Source organism: Nerophis ophidion, linkage group LG19, assembly GCF_033978795.1.
Source record: "Nerophis ophidion isolate RoL-2023_Sa linkage group LG19, RoL_Noph_v1.0, whole genome shotgun sequence".
In the NCBI taxonomy this organism is placed as follows: Eukaryota; Metazoa; Chordata; class Actinopteri; order Syngnathiformes; family Syngnathidae; genus Nerophis; species Nerophis ophidion.
Window position 1 is genome coordinate 39,427,090 of NC_084629.1, and position 22,731 is coordinate 39,449,820.

Here is a 22,731-nt window from a genome sequence, read left to right on the forward strand (position 1 = left end):
CCCGGTAAGGTTTATTCAGGTGTACTGGAGAGGAGGCTACGCCGGATAGTCGAACCTCGGATTCAGGAGGAACAGTGTGGTTTTCGTCCTGGTCGTGGAACTGTGGACCAGCTCTATACTCTCGGCAGGGTTCTTGAGGGTGCATGGGAGTTTGCCCAACCAGTCTACATGTGCTTTGTGGACTTGGAGAAGGCATTCGACCGTGTCCCTCGGGAAGTCCTGTGGGGAGTGCTCAGAGAGTATGGGGTATCGGACTGTCTTATTGTGGCGGTCCGCTCCCTGTATGATCAGTGCCAGAGCTTGGTCCGCATTGCCGGCAGTAAGTCGAACACATTTCCAGTGAGGGTTGGACTCCGCCAAGGCTGTCCTTTGTCACCGATTCTGTTCATAACTTTTATGGACAGAATTTCTAGGCGCAGTCAAGGCGTTGAGGGGTTCCGCTTTGGTGACCGCAGGATTAGGTCCCTGCTTTTTGCAGATGATGTGGTCCTGATGGCTTCATCTGACCGGGATCTTCAGCTCTCACTGGATCGGTTCGCAGTCGAGTGTGAAGCGACCGGAATGAGAATCAGCACCTCCAAGTCAGAGTCCATGGTTCTCGCCCGGAAAAGGGTGGAATGCAGTCTCCGGGTTGGCAAGGAGACCCTGCCCCAAGTGGAGGAGTTCAAGTACCTAGGAGTCTTGTTCACGAGTGAGGGAAGAGTGGATCGTGAGATCGACAGGCGGATCGGTGCGGCGTCTTCAGTAATGCGGACGTTGTACCGATCCGTTGTGGTGAAGAAGGAGCTGAGCCGGAAGGCAAAACTCTCAATTTACCGGTCGATCTACGTTCCCATCCTCACCTATGGTCATGAGCTTTGGGTGATGACCGAAAGGATAAGATCACGGGTACAAGCGGCCGAAATGAGTTTCCTCCGCCGTGTGGCGGGGCTCTCCCTTAGAGATAGGGTGAGAAGCTCTGTCATCCGGGAGGAACTCAAAGTAAAGCCGCTGCTCCTCCACATCGAGAGGAGCCAGATGAGGTGGTTCGGGCATCTGTTCAGGATGCCACCCGAACGCCTACCTAGGGAGGTGTTTAGGGCACGTCCAACCGGTAGGAGGCCACGGGGAAGACCTAGGACACGTTGGGAAGACTATGTCTCCCGGCTGGCCTGGGAACGCCTCGGGATCGCCCGGGAAGAGCTAGACGAAGTGGCTGGGGAAAGGGAAGTCTGGGTTTCCCTGCTTAGGCTGTTGCCCCCGCGACCCGACCTCGGATAAGCGGAAGAAGATGGATGGATGGATGGATGTTCCGCCCTGCGATAAGGTGGCGACTTGTCCAGGGTGTACCCCGCCTTCCGCCCGATTGTAGCTGAGATAGGCGCCAGCGCCCCCCGCCACCCCGAAAGGGAATAAGCAGTAGAAAATGGATGGATGGATATATGTGTTCTGAAGTACATTTTGTATGCCATGAAATATGTTCAAAAACTAAATTTTGTGTGTCATAACATATGTTTCAAAGTACATTTTGTAGTTAATGCATGTATGATTTAAAGTACATTTTGTATTTCATGCGAATATGTTCAAAACTACATTTTGTGTCTCATAAATGATGTTTTAAATTACATTTTGTATTCCATGCAAATACTGTTTGTTAAAAAGTACATTTTGTATTTCACGTATATGTGTTCCGAAGTAGGCCCTGCGATGAGGTGGCGACTTGTCCAGGGTGTACACTGCCTTCCACCTGATTGAAGCTAAGATAGGCGCTAACGCCCCCCGCGACCCCAAAAGGGAATAAGCGGTAGAAATGGATGGATGGATGCTCCGAAGTACATTTTGTATTCCATGAAATATTTTGTATTTCATGCAATAATTTCCAAAGTACATTTTGTATTTCATGCAAATATCTTCAAAAGTACATTTTATATTACATGTATGTGGTTCAAAGTACATTTTTTATTTCATGCATGTACAGTAAGAAGGGAATTCAAATGGCCACATTCGTCACAATTTACCTGACACATGAAACGTGACAAATCAGGGGAAGGGGGGGCATACTAACCACTTCAACCACCAGACAGCAGTAGAGTGTGGAATATCTAAAAATGTGTTTTGGGGCAATTCCAACTTTGACCACAGCATCAGTTTCTATGTGGAGTGACGCTTTCCATCATTTTCAGCAGACTGCACTGCAAAATCAGTACACCCACCCGCACGAGATCCACCCAGAAATGGGGCCATATGAATCCCTTACCTATTGTATGTGTCAAAGTGGATTCTTTTACGTCATGCATATATTTTTCTAATGATATGTTGTCATTCATGCATGAACACTTTTATACTTCATGCATAGACTTTTCAAAGTGTGTTGCTTACCATCCAGCAAGTCTCGGATTTTATCCAAATAGATTTCAAAATAAGAGACCTGTAGATTCAACAGTGACATTTAAACAATCATTCAAATTCATGATTATGATTAAGAATATATTTTTTTGAATCGATACATTAACTTCCTGCTCCTATAACGATAATGATAATTCATTTTTATGTACATTTAAGAGTAGTTTTTAAGAAAGACTCAAACAAAAATGGATTTCTATGATATTTATTGTGCACCTAAAAATATTTTTCTATTTTTATTAACGCTTTGAAAATATGTTAATGTCTATAAAGGGTGGCTAGTTTTATGTTACTATTTATTACGGCTGTTCATTTTTTGTAATTGTACCTCGGTTTGTGTTAGTAACGTGTTAAAAATGTAAATCCAATGAAGATAACGCAAAAACTTTTTATCGAGAACTGTAAAATTTCCACGGAAATTTTGATGGGCCTGCCATCTGTTCCCCGGACCTCTGGACGGGGGTCGCCGGAAGCCGCCGTACTTTAGCGCCGAGTGTCTGAATCCGAGAGTTTTAGGTGTAGCTGTACACAATGAGAGGCAAAGCTAGCCTAAAAGGTTAGCGCGCAAACATTTAGCATATGTGCAAACGGTAGCATGGTAACAGTTAGCATGTTTCATATACCAAGTTATATGACTTAAAGGTGTATGGATGCAAAAAAAAGAGAAAGAAGTGTCAAATGAGATTAAAAACTTAGCATGCTTATGTTAGCTTGCATGCTAACAGTTAACAAATGTCACATACGAAGTTATATGACTCTGGTGTAAACAGTTGCAAGCCTAGCTTAAAAAGTTAGCATGCTAACGTTAGCATGTTAGCCAGCTAACGACAGGAGGCTAATAGTTAGTTTGTGTCACATACCAAGTTGTGTGACTCTAAAGTGTATGGCTGGGGAATTACAGTAAAATTTGCTTAAAAAGTTAGCATGCTAATGTTAGCAAGCTAACGTTAGAAGGCTAACAGTTAGTTTGTGTCACATACCAAGTTGTGTGACTCTAAGGTGTATGGCTGGGGAATTACAGTTAAATTATCTTAAAAAGTTAGCATGCTAACGTTGGAAGGCTAACAGTTAGTTTGTGTCACATACCAAATTGTGTGACTCTAAGGTGTATGGCTGTGGAATTACAGTAAAATTATCTTAAAAAGTTAGCATGCTAACGTTAGAAGGCTAACAGTTAGTTTGTGTGACTCTAAAGTGTATGGCTGGGGAATTACAGTAAAATTATCTTAAAAAGTTAGCAAGCTAACATTAGAAGGCTAACAGTTTGTGTCACATACCAAGTTGTGTGACTCTAAAGTGTATGGCTGGGGAATTACAGTAAAATTATCTTAAAAAGTTAGCAAGCTAACATTAGAAAGCTAACAGTTTGTGTCACATACCAAGTTGTGTGACTCTAAAGTGTATGGCTGGGGAATTACAGAAAAATTAGCTTAAAAAGTTAGGTACGTTAAGAAGCTAACAGAGTAACAAGTGTCACATTTTTTTATTTTATTCAAAGTGTTGGTACTCGCAAATTTTTTTGGCCTCACTGTGGGTTATTTTGCACCATAACAAATGTGTCTATCATGTACCGGGTCTAAAAGAAGTGTAAACTTTCGGTAAATTTTTCTGCTCAAGGTCGATTAATAAGTCTTCACTCAGTATGTGTAATTCAGTGAGAGTCGAGTCTTTGCTCAGTGTCTATGACTCAGTGAGAGTCGAGTCTTTGCTCAGTGTCTATGACTCAGTGAGAGTCGAGTCTTTGCTCAGTGTCTATGACTCAGTAACATTTGAGTATTTGTTAATTTTCTATAATTACTGTATGTGGGAGTAGAGTCCTTGTTCATTTTCTGTGACTCAGTGAATCGAGTCTTTTCTTAGTATCTGTGACTCAGTGAGAGTCGAGTCTTCACTCAGTATCTGACTCACTGAGATTTGAGTCTTTTAATTGTTAATTATCTATAATTTAATGGGAGTCGAGTCCTTGCTCATTTTCTATGATTCAGTGAGAATCTAGTCTTTGTTTAGCATCTGTAATTCAGTGAGAGTCGAGTCTTCGCTCAGTATGTATGACTCAGTGAGATTTGAGTCTGTTAATTTTCTATAATTATGTGGGAGTAGAGTCCTTGTTCATTTTGTATGACTCAGTGAGTCGAGTCTTTGCTCAGTATCTATGACTCAGTGAGAGTCGAGTCTTTGCTCAGTGTCTATGAATCACTGAGATTTGACTCTTTGTTAATTTTATATAATTTAGTGGGAGTCGAGTCTTTGTTCATTTTCTATGATTCTGTGAGAATCGAGTCTTTGTTTAGTATCTGTAATTCAGTGAGAGTCGAGCCTTCGCTGAGTATCTATGACTAAGTGAGAGTCGAGTCTTTGCTCAGTATCTATGACACAGTAAACCGAGTCTTTGCTCAAGTGTTTATGACTCTGATATTTGAGTCTTTGTTAATTTTGTATAATTTAGTGGGAGTCGAGGCCTTTTTCATTTTCTATGATTCTGTGAGAATCTAGTCTTTGTTTAGTATCTGTAATTCAGTGAGAGTCGAGTCTTTGCTCAGTATCTATGACTCACTAAGTCGAGTCTTTGCTTAGTATCTATAACTCACTGATATTTGAGTCTTTGTTATTTTCTATAATTTAGTGGGAGTAGAGTCCTTGTTCATTTTCTATGATTCAGTGAGAATCTAGTCTTTGTTTAGTATCTATAATTCAGTGAGAGTCGAGTCTTTGCTCAGTGTCTATGACTCACTGATATTTGAGTCTTTGTTAATTTTGTATAATTTAGTGGGAGTCGAGGCATTGTTCATTTTCTATGATTCAGTGAGAATGTAGACTTTGTTTAGTATCTGTAATTCAGTGAGAGTCGAGTCTTTGCTCAGTATCTATGACTCAGTGAGTCGAGTCTTTGCTTAGTATCTATAACTCACTGATATTTGAGTCTTTGTTATTTTCTATAATTTAGTGGGAGTAGAATCCTTGTTCATTTTCTATGATTCAGTGAGAATCTAGTCTTTGTTCAGTATCTGTAATTCAGTGAGAGTCGAGTCTTCGCTCAGTATCTATGACTCAGTGAGATTTGACTCTTCGCTCAGTATCTATGACTCAGTGAAATTTGAGTCTTTGTTAATTTCGTATAATTTAGTGGGAGTCGAGGCATTGTTCATTTTCTATGATTCAGTGAGAATCTAGTCTTTGTTTAGTATCTGTAATTCAGTGAGAGTCGAGTCTTTGCTCTGTATCTATGACTCACTGAGTCGAGTCTTTGCTTAGTATCTATAACTCACTGATATTTGAGTCTTTGTTATTTTCTATAATTTAGTGGGAGTAGAATCCTTGTTCATTTTCTATGATTCAGTGAGAATCTAGTCTTTGTTTAGTATCTGTAATTCAGTGAGAGTTGAGTCTTTGCTCAGTGTCTATGACTCACTGAGTCGAGTCTTTGCTTAGTATCTATAACTCATTGATATTTGAGTCTTTATTTTCTATTATTTAGTGGGAGTAGAGTGCTTGTTCATTTTCTATGATTCAGTGAGAATCTAGTCTTTGTTTAGTATCTGTAATTCAGTGAGAGTCGAGTCTTCGCTCAGTATCTATGACTCAGTGAGATTTGACTCTTCGGTCAGTATCTATGACTCAGTGAGATTTGAGTCTGTCAATTTTCTATAATTATGTGGGAGTAGAGTACTTGTTCATTTTGTATGACTCAGTGAGTCGATTCTTCGCTCTGTGTCTATGACTCAGTGAGAGTAGAGTCATCACTCAGTATCTATGGATCACTGAGATTTGAGTCTTTGTTAATTTTCTATAATTTAGTGGGAGTAGAGTCCTTGTTCATTTTCTATGATTCAGTGAGAATCTAGTCTTTGTTTAGTATCTGTAATTCAGTGAGAGTAGAGTATTTGCTCAGTATCTATGACTCACTGAGATTTGAGTCTTTTAATTTTCTATAATTATGTGGGAGAAGAGTCCTTGTTCATTTTGTATGACTCAGTGAGTCGAGTCTTTGCTGAGTATCTATGACTCAGTGAGAGTGGAGTTACCACTATAAGAAAGAGTTACCACTGCACTGCGGTTCATAATGTTAACAACATATTCATGAAAACATGGCCTACAGAGTTAATAAAGGACGTACTACATAGTTTCTATTGAGAGAAGAAGAATACGCTGATCAACTTGGGAGCTTTTAGTGTCAACTGACAATCAAAAAATCAACCGTCGGCTGCGTGGCGTTCAAGTCACCTTGATATGGAATTCCAGGTTCTCGTTCATGGAGTAGATGTGGTCAAAGATGTCTGTGGCGATACGGGGAATGATTCCCATCAGCCGGCAGTCGTGTAGCTGACCCTTGAACGAGGAGAGGTTTTTAGGAACCCACCAAAAAAAAACAAATGTAAAGTCCGACTCACCTCCATCGTGTGCGTTTTTCCTGAAGACGTTTGACCGTACGCAAAGATGGTTCCGTTGTAACCGCCCAACACATCTGAAACACACCATTATGTCTTTCGGCCATGTGAGGACATGCTGGATTGTGTACTTTGTAGTTCATCACTAATAAACACAAATCATGTAACATTCTGCAAATATGTTTAGGTTTAGGGAAAAGGTCATCTGAGATCCTATACTGAAGTTTGGCGGTTTCCTTCTCCTTTTCAGACACATTCTTTGTTTTTGGAGAAGGGGGGCACAGATTTATTGACCACAGCGCTAGCGGTCCAAAGTCATACTAGCGAACCAAGACTTGACTCTCACTGAATCATAGATACTGAACCAAGACTTGACTCTCACTGAATCATAGATACTGAACCAAGACTTGACTCTCACTGAATCATAGATACTGAACCAAGACTTGACTTTCACTGAATCATAGGTACAGAACCAAGACTTGACTCTCACTGAATCATAGATACCGAACCAAGACTTGACTCTCACTGAATCATAGATACTGAACCAAGACTTGACTTTCACTGAATCATAGGTACAGAACCAAGACTTGACTCTCACTGAATCATAGATACCGAACCAGGACTTGACTCTCATTGAATCATAGTTGTTGAACCAAGACTTGACTTTCACTGAATCATAGGTACTGAACCAAGACTCGACTCTCACTGAATCATAGATACTGAACCAATACTTGACTCTCACTGAATCATAGATACTGAACCAAGACTCGACACTCACTGAATCAAGACTCGACACTCACTGAATCATAGATACTGAACCAAGACTTGACTCTCACTGAATCATAGATACTGAACCAAGACTCGACTCTCACTGAATCATAGGTACTGAACCAAGACTCAACTCTCACTGAATCATAGATACTGAACCAAGACTTGACTCTCACTGAATCATTGATACTGAACCAAGACTCGACTCTCACTGAATCATGCATATTAAACCAAGACTTGACTCTCGATGAATCATAGATACTGAACTAAGACTCGACTCTCACTGAATCATGGATACTGAACCAAGACTTGACTCTCACTGAAAAATAAACACTGAACCAAGACTCGACTCTCACTGAATCATAGATACCGAACTTACACTCGACTCTCACTGAATCATAGATACTGAACCAAGACTTGACTCTCACTGAATTATGATACTGAACCAAGACTCGACTCTCACTGAAAAATAGACACTGAACCAAGACTCGACTCTCACTGAATCATAGATACCGAACTTACACTCGACTCTCACTGAATCATAGATACTGAACCAAGACTTGACTCTCACTGAATCATAGATACTGAACCAAGACTCGACTCTCACTGAATCATAGATACCGAACTTAGACTCGACTCTCACTGAACCAAGACTTGACTCTCACTGAATCATGGATACTGAACCAAGACTCGACTCTCACTGAATCATAGATACTGAACCAAGACTCGACTCTCACTGAATCATGGATACTGAACCAAGACTCGACTCCCACTGAATCATAGATACCGAACCAAGACTCGACTCTCACTGAATCATAGATACTGAACCAAGACTCGACTCTCACTGAAAAATAGACACTGAACCAAGACTCGACTCTCACTGAATCATAGATACCGAACTTACACTCGACTCTCACTGAATCATAGATACTGAACCAAGACTTGACTCTCACTGAATCATAGATACTGAACCAAGACTCGACTCTCACTGAATCATAGATACCGAACTTAGACTCGACTCTCACTGAACCAAGACTTGACTCTCACTGAATCATGGATACTGAACCAAGACTCGACTCTCACTGAATCATAGATACTGAACCAAGACTCGACTCTCACTGAATCATGGATACCGAACCAAGACTCGACTCCCACTGAATCGTAGATACCGAACCAAGACTCGACTCTCACTGAATCATAGATACTGAACCAAGACTCGACTCTCACTGAATCATAGATACTGAACCAAGACTCGACTCTCACTGAATCATAGACACTGAACCAAGACTTGACTCTCACTGAATCGTAGACACTGAACCAAGACTCGACTCTCACTGAATCATAGATACCGAACTTAGACTCGACTCTCACTGAACCAAGACTTGACTCTCACTGAATCATGGATACTGAACCAAGACTCGACTCCCACTGAATCAGATACCGAACCAAGACTCGACTCTCACTGAATCATAGATACCGAACTTAGACTCGACTCTCACTGAACCAAGACTTGACTCTCACTGAATCATGGATACTGAACCAAGACTCGACTCCCACTGAATCAGATACCGAACCAAGACTCGACTCCCACTGAATCAGATACCGAACCAAGACTTGACTCTCACTGAATCATGGATACTGAACCAAGACTCGACTCCCACTGAATCAGATACCGAACCAAGACTCGACTCTCACTGAATCATAGACACTGAACCAAGACTTGACTCTCACTGAATCATAGATACTGAACCTAGATTCGACTCTCACTGAATCATAGATACTGAACCAGGACTTGACTCTCACTGAAAAATAGACACTGAACCAAGACTCGACTCTCACTGAATCATAGATACTGAACCAAGACTCGACTCTCACTGAAAAATAGACACTGAACCAAGACTCGACTCTCACTGAATCATAGATACCGAACTTACACTCGACTCTCACTGAATCATAGATACTGAACCAAGACTTGACTCTCACTGAATCATAGATACTGAACCAAGACTCGACTCTCACTGAAAAATAGACACTGAACCAAGACTCGACTCTCACTGAATCATAGATACCGAACTTAGACTCGACTCTCACTGAACCAAGACTTGACTCTCACTGAATCATGGATACTGAACCAAGACTCGACTCTCACTGAATCATGGATACTGAACCAAGACTCGACTCTCACTGAATCATAGAACCGAACCAAGACTCGACTCTCACTGAATCATAGATACCGAACCAAGACTCGACTCTCACTGAATAATACATACTGAACCAAGACTCGACTCTCACTGAATCATAGATACTGAACCAAGACTCGACTCTCACTGAATCATAGATACTGAACCAAGACTCGACTCTCACTGAATCATAGATACCGAACCAAGACTCAACTCTCACTGAATCATAGATACTGAAATGCCATTAAATTCTAAGTTCATGATTATTTGCAAAAAATAACAAAGTTTCTCAGTGTGAAGATTAAATATCTTGCCTTTGCAGTCTATTCAATTGAATACAAGTTGAAAAGGATTTGTTGTATTCAGCATTTACACAAGGTGACAACTTCCCTGCTTTTGGGTGTTGTATATGGACAACCAATCAAGTGCATTTATTCAGAAAGTCCATGTGTAGTTCAGAGCATCACCTTTGACGATGTGGCGGGCGCACATTTCGTAGACCTGCGGCTGCTCGCTGTTGGGCGGGAGAACTCTGTCAAATACGTACGGCTTCCCCTGAAACACACAACACACTCCATCAAATAAGACGAATCAAACTTTTCTTAAAACCTTTCTAAGTTCAAAGAGAAGAGAAAGAAACAGGTTAGTGAACACAAGACCAACAACCAAGAACCTTAGGCACTAAGTAGACCACATACCTGAACCAAGACCAGCTGATAGGTGGAAACAGGAGCACGGCTGAAGAGGGAAATGACGACCACAGAAACAAGTACACTGCACGCCCCTTTGAGCTGCGTGTTGTCGGCATGGAAACAAAAAGGGTGGCACATAGACTGATAAATAATCTTTCGGGATTGTTGTTGTTTTTTTAATCTGTATTAATAGTACGTTGTTACGTGGACGATGGCGTAAAACCCGGTGTACTTATTCCCAGCCCCTTCCTGCTTAGTCACTGCCAGAATGTTTCCTCGGATTTTCTCACTGTCCCCCGTGGCATGCAGCATAAGTGCCAGCGTATATGTCAATCAATCAATCAATGTTTACTTATATAGCCCTAAGCACTAGTGTCTCAAAGGGCTGCACAAGCCACAACCACATCCTGGGCTCAGAACCCACCTTAGGGCAAGGAAAAACTCAACCCAATGGGATGACAATGAGAAACTTTGGAGGGGACCGAAGAGGTGGGGACCCCTCCAAGAGAGACCGGTGCAATGGACGTCGAGTGGATCTAGTTAATAGTGTGAGAGTCCAGTCCACAGTGGATCTAACATAATAGTGTGAGAGTCCAGTCCATAGTGGATCTAACATAATAGTGAGAGTCCAGTCCATAGTGGATCTAACATAATAGTGAGAGTCCAGTCCACAGTAGATCTAACATAATAGTGTGAGAGTCCAGTTCATAGTGGATCTAACATAATAGTGAGAGTCCAGTCCATAGTGGATCTCAGATAATAGTGTGAGTCCAGTCCATAGTGGATCTAGCATAATAGTGTGAGAGTCCAGTCCATAGTGGATCTAACATAACAGTGAGAGTCCAGTACATAGTGGATCTAACATAATAGTGTGAGAGTCCAGTTCATAGTGGATCTAACATAATAGTGTGAGAGTCCAGTCCATAGTGGATCAAACATAATAGTATGACATTCATGTCCATAGTGGATCCAACATAATAGTGAGAGTCCAGTCCATAGTGGATCTAACATAATAGTGAGAGTCCAGTCCATAGTGGATCCAACATAATAGTGAGAGTCCAGTCCATAGTGGATCTAACATAATAGTGAGAGTCCAGTCCATAGTGGATCTAACATAATAGTGTGAGAGTCCAGTCCATAGTGGAACTAACATAATAGTGTGAGAGTCCAGTCCATAGTGGAACTAACATAATAGTGTGTGAGTCCAGTCCATAGTGGATCTAGTTAATAGTGTGACAGTACAGACCATAGTGGATCTAACATACTATTGTGAGAGTCCAGTCCAAAGTGGATCTAACATAATATTGTGAGAGTCCAGTCCAAAGTGGATCTAACATAATATTGTGAGAGTCCAGTCCAAAGTGGATCTAACATAATAGTGAGAGTCCAGTCCATAGTGGATCTAACATAATAAAGAGAGTACAGTCCATAGTGGATCTAGTTAATAGTGTGACAGTACAGTCCATACTGGATCGAACATAATAGTGAGAGTCCAGTCCATAGTGGATCTAACATAATAGTGTGAGAGTCCAGTCATTAGTGGATCTAACATAATAGTGAGAGTCCAGTCCATAGTGGATCTAACATAATAGTGAGAGCCCAGTCCATAGTGGATCTAACATAATAGTGTGAGAGTCCAGTCCATAGTGGATCTAACATAATAGTGTGAGAGTCCAGTCCATAGTGGATCTAACATAATAGTGTGAGAGTCCAGTCCATAGTGGATCTAACATAATAGTTAGAATCCAGTCCATAGTGGATATAACATAATAGTGAGAGTCCAGTCCATAGTGGATCAAACATAATAGTGAGAGTCCAGTCCATAGTGGATCTAACATAATAGTGAGAGTCCAGTCTATAGTGGATCTAATATAATAGTGTGAGAGTCCAGTCCATAGTGGATCTAACATAATAGTGTGAGAGTCCAGTCCATAGTGGATCTAACATAATAGTGTGAGAGTCCAGTCCATAGTGGATCTAACATTATAGTTAGAGTCCAGTCCATAGTGGATCTAACATAATTTTGTGAGAGTCCAGTCCATAGTGGATCTAACATAATAGTGAGAGTCCAGTCCATAGTGGATCTAACATAATAGTGAGAGTCCAGTCCATAGTGGATCTAACATAATAGTGTGAGAGTCCAGTCCACCAGCAGAAAACATTAAAAAAATAAACTCAGTAGCCGATATTGACCAAAAAAAATTGTTCTCGCAATAGCTCTTGTCTCTATGTAGGTGTACTGTCAAGCCGTAACTTGTTTTGAGTTTTTTCGTTTTTTTTCCTGTGTGACTTGCGCTCCTATTTTGGTGGCTTTTCCTCTTTTGTTGGTATTTTCCTGTAGCAGTTTCATGTCCTCCTTGAATGCTATTCATCGCACCTGTTTTGTTTTTACAATCAAGATTATTTAAGTTGTGCGGACGCACTCCTTCTTTGTGTGGACATTGTTGATTGTCATGCCATGTACGGATGTACTTTGTGGACGCCGTCTGCTCCGCACACTGTAAGTCTTTGCTTTCGTCCAGCATTCTGTTTTTGTTTACTTTGCAGCCAGTTCAGTTTTAGTTTTGTTTTGCTTCAATGCCTTTTCTTAGCGGCACTCGCCTTTTGTTTATTTTTAGTTTAAGTGTTTGATACCTTTTTACCTACATGCTGCCTCCCGCATATTGTGATCACGACATACCATGTTCCCGACATCTACAAAAGCAATTAGCTACCTGCTGCCACCTACTGATATGGAAAAGTATTACACGCTTACTCTGCCGAGCTATAGACAGTACAGACACTCAATAACAGCACATTTTTGAATTATAGTTACAGGTTTGCAAAAAATATTATCAACCCAATTAGGTGAAATTACATAATCTCTCTCACGACACACCAGACTGTATCTCACGCCGCGGCACAGTGGTTGAAAAACACAGCGATAAGTAATGAATAATTCCGCTGGTAATCACAGTGTTAAAAATAACGTTCAAAATATAAAACATTCTCATACATTTTAATCCATCCATCCGTTTTCCAACGTTCCTATTCAAGAAGTCGCATTAATGGTAAGAACTATTTTATTCATTAGCTTCAGAATAACAAAGTTATTAAAAAGAAGAATGTACCTATTATATTCTTAAAATGTTGGTCTTACTTAAAAATGCACACATTTATTTGTAATCAGTGTTAAGAATTATTATATGGCTCTCTCGGAAATACATTTTATTATATTTTGCTTTCGTGGCTCTCCCAGCCAAAAAGGTTCCCGACCCCTGGTCTAAAACATCTGAATCGCTCCCACTGCAATTGCCTTTTTTTTTTTTCTTCTTTCTAGTCCTTCACTCTAAATTTCCTCATCTACGAATCTTTCATCCTTGCTCAAATTAATGGTGACATTGTCGCTTTCTCGTTCCGAATCGCCCTAGCTGCTGCTGGCCATGATTGTAAACAATGTGAGGATGTGAGGAGCTCCACAACCCGTGATGTCACACGCACAATTTCTGCTACTTCCGGTACAGGCGAGGCTTTTTTATTAGCGAACAAAAGTTGCGAACTTTATCGTGGATGTTCTCTATTAAGTCCTTTCAGCAAAAATATGGCAATATGGCGAAATGATCAAGTATGACACATAGAATGGAGCTGCTATCCCCGTTTAAATAAGAATATCTAATTTCAGTAGGCCTTTAAATATCTTGTCTTTTGCAGTCTATTCAATTGAATATACCGTATTTCCTTGAATTGCCGCCGGGGCGCTAATTAATTTAAAACCTCTTCTCACTCCTGCACTTACCAAAGGCATGCGGTAAAAGTAAGCATGCGCTAATTATTTTAAAACCTCTTCTCACTCCGGCACTTACCAAAGGCTTGCAGTAAAAATTGGAGTGTGATGTAAGTTTGGACCTTAAATCCTACTGAATAGCTCTTAATCTTCTTCCCTTTATGCGATTTCAAATTACCGGTATTGAAATCAGCCTCCTCCATTTTGAAAATGATGACAGGGGAAGTGTCAGGAGTTTGACCAGGCGGTGATACTAAGCATGCGCTAATTATTTTGGGAAGCGAGTTTGACCCGGCAGTAATTCAAGACAGGCGCATACTATATGCCCTGCGGAAATTCAAGGAAATACGGTAAATTGAAAAGGATTTGCAAATCATTGTATTCTCTTTTTATTTACGCATCGTGACAACTTCACTGCTTTTGGGGTTTGTACATTTTGTAGGTGCTGTCACGCCAAATTTCTTCCCCCTACAAAAACCTCCCCCCCCATTTACTTCTGGGGTCATGATTAATGCAGACGTTTTGTTAACGCTATATTATAAAAATATAATGCTATATTATAAAAATACAGACGTTTTGTTAACGCTATATTATAAAAATATAACGCTATATTATAAAAATATAATGCTATATTATAAAAATACAGACGTTTTGTTAACGCTATATTATAAAAATATAACGCTATATTATAAAAATATAACGCTATATTATAAAAATACAGACGTTTTGTTAACGCTATATTATAAAAATATAACGCTATATTATAAAAATACAGACGTTTTGTTAACGCTATATTATAAAAATATAACGCTATATAATAAAAATATAACGTTATATTATAAAAATATAAGGCTATATTATAAAAATACAGACGTTTTGTTAACGCTATATTATAAAAATATAACGCTATATTATAAAAATGCAGACGTTTTGTTAACGCTATATTATAAAGATATAACACTATATTATAAAAATATAACGCTATATTATAAAAATACAGACGTTTTGTTAACGCTATATTATAAAGATATAACGCTATATTATAAAAATATAACGCTATATTATAAAAATACAGACGTTTTGTTAACGCTATATTATAAAAATATAACGCTATATTATAAAAATACGGACGTTTTGTTAACGCTATATTCTAAAAATATAACGCTATATTATAAAAATACAGACGTTTTGTTAACGCTATATTATAAAAATATAACGCTATATCATAAAAATATAACGCTATATTATAAAAATACAGACGTTTTGTTAACGCTATATTATAAAAATATAACGCTATATTATAAAAATACAGACGTTTTGTTAACGCTATATTATAAAAATATAACGCTATATTATAAAAATACAGATGTTTTGTTAACGCTATATTATAAAAATACAGACGTTTTGTTAATGCTATATTATAAAAATATAACGCTATATTATAAAAATATAACGCTATATTATAAAAATACAGACTTTTTGTTAACGCTATATTATAAAAATATAACGCTATATTATAAAAATATAGACGTTTTGTTAACGCTATATTATAAAAATATAACGCTATATTATAAAAATACAGACGTTTTGTTAACGCTATATTATAAAAATATAACGCTATATTATAAAAATACAGACTTTTTGTTAACGCTATATTATAAAAATATAACGCTATATTATAAAAATATAACGCTATATTATAAAAATACAGACGTTTTGTTAACGCTATATTATAAAAAAAATTAAAAAACAATTTACAAACACAAGCTATGGGATGATGCATTTACTTCCGGGGTCACGTTTCCTCTTATGTCATCCAATAGCTTGTGTTTGTAAATAGTTTTTTAAATGTTTTAATAATATAACGTTAACAAAACATCTGTATTTTTTAGGGGTGGGCAAATTATTGCGTTAATCACGCGTTAACTCATCAATCTATTAACGCCGACAATTATTTTATCGCACATTTACGTATGTTGTTTACATGCTTTTATTTTGTTAACGCCTTTTCTTAACAAGATGGCGTCGCCCGGCGTCGAGGGGCTCTTGGTAAAGATGGAACATTTGGCAAAAATACCGGACAATTCTGCCAATTTCCTGGCTGGCTTACAGCGTGGTCACTCCGGGATCACTTACGACCGCCAGACAATTCTGGATGTGGATAGATCGGGCCGTTTTGGACTGAATGACGCGTGCTTGCTAGACCGGCTAGCTAGCATGGGAATACTTTGCCGGCTACATCCAGCGGCCTGTGAAGCAGCGGAGTATATGTGTTGTCTGTCTATTTATGAATAATGCAGACCAGGAGTGTTGGCTGAGTTCTTAACGTTTACTTTCAGAGCGTGCATATCACAACATACAAGATGCCGTCATGGCGACACAACCTATACCGGGCTACCGCGCATGCTCGTCACTCCTGTTGCATGCTGGGTAGGGTAGTTCTTTTTTTCCCTGGCTCATAACATCACAATATAGTACCATGTATATGATGCGTTCAGTTTATCAAAGCACCAAGCAAACAATCGGAAAATTCCCATCATATCAATTCCTAGATATGGTCATAATTCTTTTAAGTGCACTACGCAGAATAAACACAACATTATTAATATTGCTACTACGGATAATTTGATCAAAAATTCCCTAAAACAGCCCACTACCTATAATATAGGTTTTTTTAAACATAAGATCCCTGATAAAAAAAAATGTTTCTTCTGTTACCTCAGAAATTGCCTGTTCAGATGTTATGATTGTGGCTCAGAGATTTGTATGTAGATTATATTTATTTTCCATAACAAACAGGATAACTTAAATACCCTGTCAGTGGCAATAAGCTTAAATTTTTGTGTTTACATTTTTTGAGTCGATTTTCATAAAATATGCTATTTAACTGCTACTGTTTAACAAGGACGGATTTAAATTGTGTTTGCACAACAAATGTTTTGGCGCTTTTGTTCATGTGGGAGAATATTCCAATAAAGGTGCACTACACACTACTTTTGAATTCATTATTGGGCTTTGCGTATACAAGAAAAAGTGCGATTAACTTCGATTAAAATTTTTAATCGTTACCCAGCCCTAGTATTTTTATAATATAGCGTTATATTTTTATAATATAGCGTTAACAAAACATCTGTATTAATCATGACCCCGGAAGTAAATGGGGTGGGGGAAGAAATTTGGCGTGACAGCTCCACAAAAGGGACAAGCGGTAGAAAATGGATGGAAATCAAGCTGCTGGCCATACTTTATAGACGTTCAAACATGTCAGCTTTGAGATATTAGTGTCAACATTTCAACATGTCCTGATTCGCTCTTTTTATTTCCACCTTTGTTGTTTACATTTGGCCCCCGAGCCGTACTTTGGACACCCCCGGGGCCACACCCAGACAATCTAAACACAAACAATGCACCTTGTTGCTGGGCCACACCCCGATAATCACAATCACAAACAATCCCGGCATGCACCTTGTTGCTGTGGCGGAAAACACCCCGCCACCCTGCTGTTGCCATAGCAACCCGAGCTCATTTCATTTAATTAGCCGTCAGTCAAGGTTTTCCAAGCCGTCAATCAAACAATAGATGAAGTCGTCAAAATGTAACGCGTGGTAACGCAACTTCCGCTGTGATGGTCGGCGTGTTAACTCACCGACACCACCACCGTGTCGTCGCCGCTGAATTTGGGGATGGATTTGTCCCCGCGGCCGAGCTCCGCGTCGTTCAGCGGCCGGAAGCGACACATCACCTTCACGCCGCACAAACCTCCCTCAGCCGCGACCGCCATCGTCCTCTTTTTCCCTTCTTCCTATCTTCTCTTCCTTTCTTCTCTTCCTGTCTTCTCAGGATCCGTCGCGGGGAAAAGATGCCGAGCGGTAGGCGAACAAGCTGTTGTCTCTTCAGACGTCCGGCGGTGCCGCAAGGAACCCTGGGACATGGAGTCCTTTTGTATCGTCGTCGGCCGTCAAATAAACAAAGGTTTTCTGTGTACACTCATGGTTTTCTACACTAAAATTACTCTATTTATTTTTCTTCTCCATATTTTGGTGCGCTCTACCTTCCACATTTTTCACCCGATTCAAAGCGTTCCAACTTCAAACTGTTCAGCCTATTTGGGAATTGCGGGCTTTCCTTTGGCAAATTCCCAGATTTCCCAGAATTCTAAGGTTTTCCGAGACATTTTCCCCTTTCAAAAAGAATTGGCCATTTTTCAAACTACCACCATTTTCACATTTTTCAACCTATTCAAACCATTCCACCTTCCACATATTCCACCGTCCTGGAAATTAAAACTGCCCTTATTCCAAGCACTAAAAAAATTCCAGGATTTTCCCAAATTCCTGGTTCTATTTTCACCTTTTTTTCTGGCGACTACTTCTTATACATTTTTCAACACATTTTAACTGTTCTACCAGCAAAACATTCCCCTTAATTAGGGCAAAAAACATATTTATTTTTTGAACTGGAAAAATTCCCCGATTTGCCAGAATTCTAAGGTTTTCCGAGACGTTTTTCCTCATTCAAAATGAATTGGCCATTTCCAAAATTTTCAACCTATTCAAACCATTCCACCTTCAACATATTCCACTGTCAAAGTAATTCAAACTGTCTTTTTCCCAAGCTAATTTTTTTTTCCAGAATTTTCCAAAATTCCTGGTTCTATTTTCACCCTTTTTTCTGGCGACTACTTCTTACACATTTTTCAACACATTTCAACTGTTCTACCATCAAAACATTCCTCTTATTTAGGGCAAAAAACACATTAGTTTTTTAAACTGGAAAAATTCTGAGATTTCCCAGAATTCTAAGGTTTTCCGAGACGTTTTACCTCATTCAAAATGAATTGGCCATTTTTCAAACTTCCACCATTTCCAAATTTTTCAACCTATTCAAACCATTCCACCTTCCACATATTCTACTGTCCCAGCAATTCAAACTGCCCTTTTTCAAAGTTAAATTTTTTTCCAGGATTTTCCAAAATTCCTGGTTCTATTTTCACCCTTTTTTCTGACGACTACTCCTTACACATTTTTCAACGCATTTCAACTGTTCTACCATCAAAACATTCCTCTTATTTAGGGCGAAAAACACATTTGTTTTTTGAACTGGAAAAATTCTGAGATTTCCCAGAATTCTAAGGTTTTCCCAGACATTTTTCCCCATTCAAACTGAATTGGCCGTTTTTCAAACTTCCACCATTTCCACATTTTTCAACCTATTCAAACCATTCCACCTTCAATACATTCCACTGCCTTTTTTCCACGTTCCAAAACATTCCAGGATTTTCCCCAAATTTCTGGTTTTCCAAATCTCTATTTCCACCCTTTTTTCTGGCGACTACTCCTTACACGTTTTTCAACACATTTCAACTGTTTTACAATCAAAACATTCCTCTTAATTAGGGAAAAAAACCTGTCTGTTTTTTGAACTGGAAACATTCCTAGATTTCCAAGGTTTTCCAGGACATTTTTCCCATTCAAAATTAGTTGGTCATTTTTCAAACTTCCACCATTTCCACATTTTTCAACCTATTCAAACCATTCCGCACATTCCACCGTCTCGGAAATTCAAACTGCCCTTTTCCAATTTAAACAAACTTGTAGGATTTTCCAAAGCTCTATTTTCACCTTTTTTTCTGACGACTACTCCTTACACATTTTTCCACGCATTTCAATTGTTCTACCATCAAAATATTCCTCTTATTTAGGGCAAAAAAACAAATGTGTTTTTTAAACTGGAAAAATTCTGAGATTTCCCGGAATTCTAAGGTTTTCCGAGACATTTTCCCCTTTCAAAAAGAATTGGCCATTTTTCAAACTACCACCATTTTCAAATTGTTCAACCTATTCAAACCATTCCACCTTCCACATATTCCACCGTCCTGGAAATTAAAACTGCCCTTATTCCAAGTACTAAAAAAATTCCAGGATTTTCCCAAATTCCTGGTTCTATTTTCACCTTTTTTTCTGGCGACTACTTCTTATACATTTTTCAACACATTTTAATTGTTCTACCATCAAAATATTCCTCTTATTTAGGGCAAAAAAACAAATGTGTTTTTTAAACTGGAAAAATTCCCCGATTTGCCAGAATTCTAAGGTTTTCCGAGACGTTTTTCCTCATTCAAAATGAATTGGTCATTTTTCAAACTTCCACCATTTCCAAATTTTTCAACCTATTCAAACCATTCCACCTTCCACATATTCTACTGTCCCAGCAATTCAAACTGCCCTTTTTCAAAGTTAAATTTTTTTCCAGGATTTTCCAAAATTCCTGGTTCTATTTTCACCCTTTTTTCTGACGACTACTCCTTACACATTTTTCAACGCATTTCAACTATTCTACCATCAAAACATTCCTCTTATTTAGGGCGAAAAACACATTTGTTTTTTGAACTGGAAAAATTCTGAGATTTCCCAGAATTCTAAGGTTTTCCCAGACATTTTTCCCCATTCACACTGAATTGGCCGTTTTTCAAACTTCCACCATTTCCACATTTTTCAACCTATTCAAACCATTCCACCTTCAACACATTCCTCCATCCCGGAAACTGCCTTTTTTCCAAGTTAATAAAAAATTCCAGGATTTTCCAAAATTCCTGGTTCTATTTTCACACTTTTTTGTGGCGACAACTCCTTACAATTTTTTTAAAGCACATTTCAACTGTTCAACCAGCAAAACATTCCCCCTAATTAGGGCAAAAAACACATTTATTTTTTGAACTGGAAAAATTCCCCGATTTGCCAGAATTCTAAGGTTTTCAGAGACATTTTTCCCCATTCAAAACGAATTGGTCATTTTTCAAACTTCCACCATTTCCACATTTTTCAACCTATTCAAACCATTCCACCTTCAACACATTCCACTGTCGCGCAAATTCAAAATCCCCTTTTTCCAAGTTAATGAAAATTTGCAGGATTTTCCAAAATTCATGGTTCTATTTTCACCCTTTTTTCTGGCCACAACTCCTTACATATTTTTTTTCACACATTTCAACTGTTCAACCAGCAAAACATTCCCGTTAATTAGGGCAAAAAACACATTTATTTTTTTTAACTGGAAAAATTCAGAGATTTCCCAGAATTCTAAGTTTTTTTCCGAGACATTTTTCCCCATTCAAACTGAATTGGTCATTTTTCAAACTTCCACCATTTCCAAATTTTTCAACCTATTCAAACCATTCCACCTTCCACATATTCTACCGTCCTGGAAATTAAAACTGCCCTTATTCCAAGTACTAAAAAAATTCCAGGATTTTCCCAAATTCCTGGTTCTATTTTCACCTTTTTTTCTGGCGACTACTTCTTATACATTTTTCAACACATTTTAACTGTTCTACCAGCAAAACATTCCCCTTAATTAGGGCAAAAAACACATTTATTTTTTGAACTGGAAAAATTCCCCGATTTGCCAGAATTCTAAGGTTTTCCGAGACGTTTTTCCTCATTCAAAATGAATTGGCCATTTTTCAAACTTACACCATTTCCAAATTTTTCAACCTATTCAAACCATTCCACCTTCCACATATTCTACTGTCCCAGCAATTCAAACTGCCCTTTTTCAACGTTAAATTTTTTTCCAAGATTTTCCAAAATTCCTGGTTCTATTTTCACCCTTTTTTCTGGCAACTACTGCTTACACATTTTTCAACACATTTCAACTCTTCTACCATCAAAACATTCCTCTTATTTAGGGCAAAAAACACATTTGTTTTTTTAACTGGAAAAATTCAGAGATTTCCCAGAATTCTAAGGTTTTCCGAGACATTTTTCCCCATTCAAACTGAATTGGCCGTTTTTCAAACTTCCACCATTTCCACATTTTTCAACCTATTCAAACCATTCCACCTTCAACACATTCCACTGCATTTTTTCCACGTTCCAAAACATTCCAGGATTTTTCAAAAATTTCTGGTTTTCCAAATCTCTATTTTCACCCTGGCGACTACTCATTACACGTTTTTCAACACATTTCAACTGTTTTACAATCAAAATATTCCTCTTAATTAGGGAAAAAAAACGAGTCTGTTTTTGAACTGGAAAAATTCCTAGATTTCTAAGGTTTTCCAGGACATTTTTCCCATTCAAAATTAGTTGGTCATTTTTCAAACTTCCACCATTTCCACATTTTTCAACCTATTCAAACCATTCCACGCATTCCACCGTCTCGGAAATTCAAACTGCCCTTTTCCAATTTAAACAAACTTGTAGGATTTTCCAAAGCTCTATTTTCACCTTTTTTTCTGACGACTACTCCTTACACATTTTTCCACGCATTTCAATTGTTCTACCATCAAAATATTCCTCTTATTTAGGGCAAAAAAACAAATGTGTTTTTTAAACTGGAAACATTCTGAGATTTCCCAGAATTCTAAGGTTTTCCGAGACATTTTCCCCTTTCAAAAAGAATTGGCCATTTTTCAAACTACCACCATTTTCACATTTTTCAACCTATTCAAACCATTCCACCTTCCACATGATCCACCGTCCTGGAAATTAAAACTGCCCTTATTCCAAGTACTAAAAAAATTCCAGGATTTTCCCAAATTCCTGGTTCTATTTTCACCC

General features: G+C 38.6%; 1 protein-coding gene across 2 annotated transcripts in view; it reads right to left on the reverse strand.

Moving 5' to 3' along the window:
• The window catches only part of LOC133538369 (kinesin heavy chain-like), a 62,836-nt gene extending 44,740 nt beyond the window's left edge, over nucleotides 1-18,096 (reverse strand). The window contains exons 1-5 of one of the 2 annotated variants that reach the window (XM_061879955.1): nucleotides 17,817-18,096; nucleotides 10,183-10,270; nucleotides 6,771-6,844; nucleotides 6,604-6,708; nucleotides 2,359-2,407 (exon numbers count right to left, since the gene is read on the reverse strand). In XM_061879955.1, coding sequence (XP_061735939.1) covers nucleotides 2,359-2,407; nucleotides 6,604-6,708; nucleotides 6,771-6,844; nucleotides 10,183-10,270; nucleotides 17,817-17,951 — 451 coding nt within the window. In that variant the 5' untranslated portion in view covers nucleotides 17,952-18,096. Of the gene's footprint in view, nucleotides 1-2,358; nucleotides 2,408-6,603; nucleotides 6,709-6,770; nucleotides 6,845-10,182; nucleotides 10,271-17,816 lie in introns of those variants that run through there. The other variant, XM_061879956.1, reaches the window with a different exon arrangement.
• Between the last annotated feature and the right edge of the window lie 4,635 nt (nucleotides 18,097-22,731).